Below are 3,610 nucleotides of genomic sequence, written 5' to 3' on the forward strand. Positions count from 1 at the left end.
TGATAAAAATATATGTTTAAAAAATGATTTTATTTTTATTTATTTTATACCTTAATATATATTTAATTATAATTAGAAAAATGTTAATAATAGTTTTTTTCATTACCTTTATCATCACTGTTACATGTTTGTAATTTATCCTGAACTATTTAACTAAAAGTATATTGAATATTTATATTATTTGTAAAGGCTAATTAATTATTAGATTAAGACAATTATTAGTTTCTTTTTTCAAAATTTAATGTATAATGTTCAACATTTTGAATAGATTTATTAATATCTTTTTCATATATATATCGTCATATCAAAAGTAAATGTTGAATGGATGATCGAAATGCACCTGAGCATCGTAGAGAAAGACCTACCAAACAAAATAATCACATAGAAATTCCATTATAATTAGTTTTTTAAGATTTAAATTTTGCACCGATTTTTTAGTTTTTGTTGTATTCTATGCAAAACTCAATTATAATTGCAGATTGCAAAGTTAAAAATGACAAAGACAACAAGATCTAATCAAAAGGAATTTATAAATAATTGATGACTCAATGAATCAATTATATCTAACTTACAAGACAATTATATTCTTATGTTCAAGGTCATCTACAAACTATTTAAGTTTAGTACACAAATAAACAATACCATATCAACATATCTTAACAATTATTACTTCATCTTCAATATATAGTATGTTTATTATTACATATCTTTGAAAATTATATTTATATTTATCTTTTTACTAAAAACTTGGAACGAGCATGAAGAAATTAACGATACTTCTTTATCTTTTGAGTTGTTCTGCGGGATCAGTCGCTCAAGATCTTTGGTCTCTACCCGGACCCGATGCAAAAAATGGGTTCACTTCTTATGGACTCTTTGAAAATAATTCTTATCTAGTTCAAGGCTTATTAGAAGTAGAAGGCGCTCTGGTGGGATCCTCACGGACAGATAAAGATTACAGTCAGAATGATCGAGTGACGTTGTTTCTTCGGTCCGAACTAAGGGATCCTTTGGATATGAGGCAAAATGAATCTTGTTCTATCCTTAATCATAGATTTCTCTATGAAAAATACGAATCGAAATTGGAAGAAGGGTAAGGAGCCCACGATCTGCACGTGTTTTCATACTTGTGTTGATATATTGTAGTGCTATAACTCCAAACAACACAACCAAATGCTACCCAAAATAATTTACGAATTTGTAAAATAAAAACTAATTCAATCTTTGGTCAATACTCCCAAAATAACTCACTATTATTTACTTTAAAATAAACTTATCTATTGGGTATAAATACAAAATAAATAAATAATATGTGATTTTATTTTCATCAATTATTCCAATCGTCTGATTTATTTGAAACTAAACATTAGCCAATTTAATTTTCAGCAAAACAAATAAAAATTGAATTATTATTAATAAACTCGCCTAAAAAAATATGCCAATCGCACTTATTATACTTTTCAAGACGAAATTGAGATTTAGTTTGTAGTTGAGATTTGGAAAAAAAATATTGAAATTACGGATTGAATGAGAGTTGCTTAGAAACATTGATTTTAGACAGTATTTATTATTCAAATTTATGTTATATATTGCGACTAATATGTAAGTAAAAAGATAGTCAAGTGGGATTTTATTTGAATCTTCTAATCGTATACTTTCATATTATTAACTTTTTATAATTTTTAGATGTATATAATTCAACATATAAATGAACAAAATACCACATTAAATTGCGTAAAAAGTCAAATGAAGCAAGTATAATGGAATGGGGGAAGTAAATTTCAATTGTTTGTTAAAAACCTTTTTTTTTTAATTTTCGCTCACATATTTAAATTATACATCATTACAATTATTTATTTTTCCTATTTATCTATAAAATAATATTTTTATTCATGTATTTGAATTATTCACCAATTACCTATTAACCAAATTTAATAGAGTAACAAGTATTTCAAGTGATTTAGATGATTATTTATAACCAGTAATGCTTTCATGATTTACATAACAACTCGTGTTGTATGAGATCGTATACCATGAGACATAATCATATAATTAGCCTATTTTTATGATTAATTAATTTTAAATTGTAAGTGATCATTTTAACGCGCTAAATGTATATGGGTCAACTCAATCATAGGCATAACTTCTAAGGGGCGGGTAGGGCGTTGCTCCCCTCGAGATTTTTGGCAAAAAGTATTTAATATACAACTATCATTTTACAATTTTTTATGATTTCAACCCAACAAATAAAAACAACATAATTATAGGAAGAGAATAATCGAAATAATATTTTCTTAAAAAAAGAGTGTTATATCTTATAAGTTGTAATATCAATTAAGGAATGAAATTATCAATTAACAACTAAAAAAACAAAACAAGAAGAAAGCAATTGGCGGGGTACACGTTCGTCTTTATAATTGGTGGAGAGAACGGATACAAAGATATAGTTTTTGGTTGATTGATTATTAGGATTAATTATGACTTTTCCTGTTTTCACCGCTACCATGGAAAGAGCCTTTTCGATAATGAAGATAATGAAGACCAGACTTTGTAACAAAATGGGCAACAATTTCCTTGTTGATAGTTTAGTGATATATACATTGATAGACAAATAGCAAAGACATATATTATCAATGAAATTATAAATGATTTTAAAGTGCTAAAAGAGCGTCGAGATTTACTTTGACACTACAACATACTATACTTTTAGTGGGATATAATTAGTGGCATTTAATTTAATGTCACTATTTTGAAATTCTAGTGATATATATATATATATATATATATATATATATATATATATATATATATATATATATATATATATATATGTATTTATATATATATATATAAATACATATATATATATATATATATATATATATATATATATATATATATATATATATATATATATATATATATATATATATATATATATATATATATATATATATATATATATATATATATATATATATATATATATATACATATATACATATATATATACATATATACATATATATATATATATACATATATATATACATATATACATATATATATATATATATATATATATATATATATATATATATATATATATATATATATATATATATATACATATATATATATATATATATATATATATATATATATATATATATATATACACACACACATATATACATATATATATATATATATATATATATATATATATATATATATACACATATATACATATATATACATATATATACATATATATATATATATATATATATATATATATATATATATATATATATATACATGTATATATATATATATATATATATATATATACATGTATATATATATATATATATATATATATATATATATATATATATATATATATATATATATATATATATATATATATACATGTATATATATATATATATATATACATGTATATATATATATATATATATATATATATATATATATATATATATATATATATATATATATATATATATATATATGTAACACCCCATGATTTATCGGGTTTAAAAAGAAAATATAATAAGATAAAAATAAATAAGATTATTATATT

The 3,610-nt window shown here is 21.3% G+C and overlaps 1 protein-coding gene across 1 annotated transcript in view; it reads left to right on the plus strand.

The window, feature by feature from the left end:
• The first annotated feature begins 758 nt into the window (after positions 1 to 758).
• Positions 759 to 3,610, plus strand: part of LOC130821479 (protein Ycf2-like) — a 14,572-nt gene continuing 11,720 nt past the window's right edge. Inside the window, exon 1 of the mRNA XM_057687267.1 lies at positions 759 to 1,093. Within this exon, the coding sequence (XP_057543250.1) occupies positions 759 to 1,093 (335 nt within the window). The remainder of the gene's footprint in view (positions 1,094 to 3,610) is intronic.

This window comes from Amaranthus tricolor, chromosome 8 (assembly GCF_026212465.1).
Source record: "Amaranthus tricolor cultivar Red isolate AtriRed21 chromosome 8, ASM2621246v1, whole genome shotgun sequence".
Classification (NCBI taxonomy): Eukaryota; Viridiplantae; Streptophyta; class Magnoliopsida; order Caryophyllales; family Amaranthaceae; genus Amaranthus; species Amaranthus tricolor.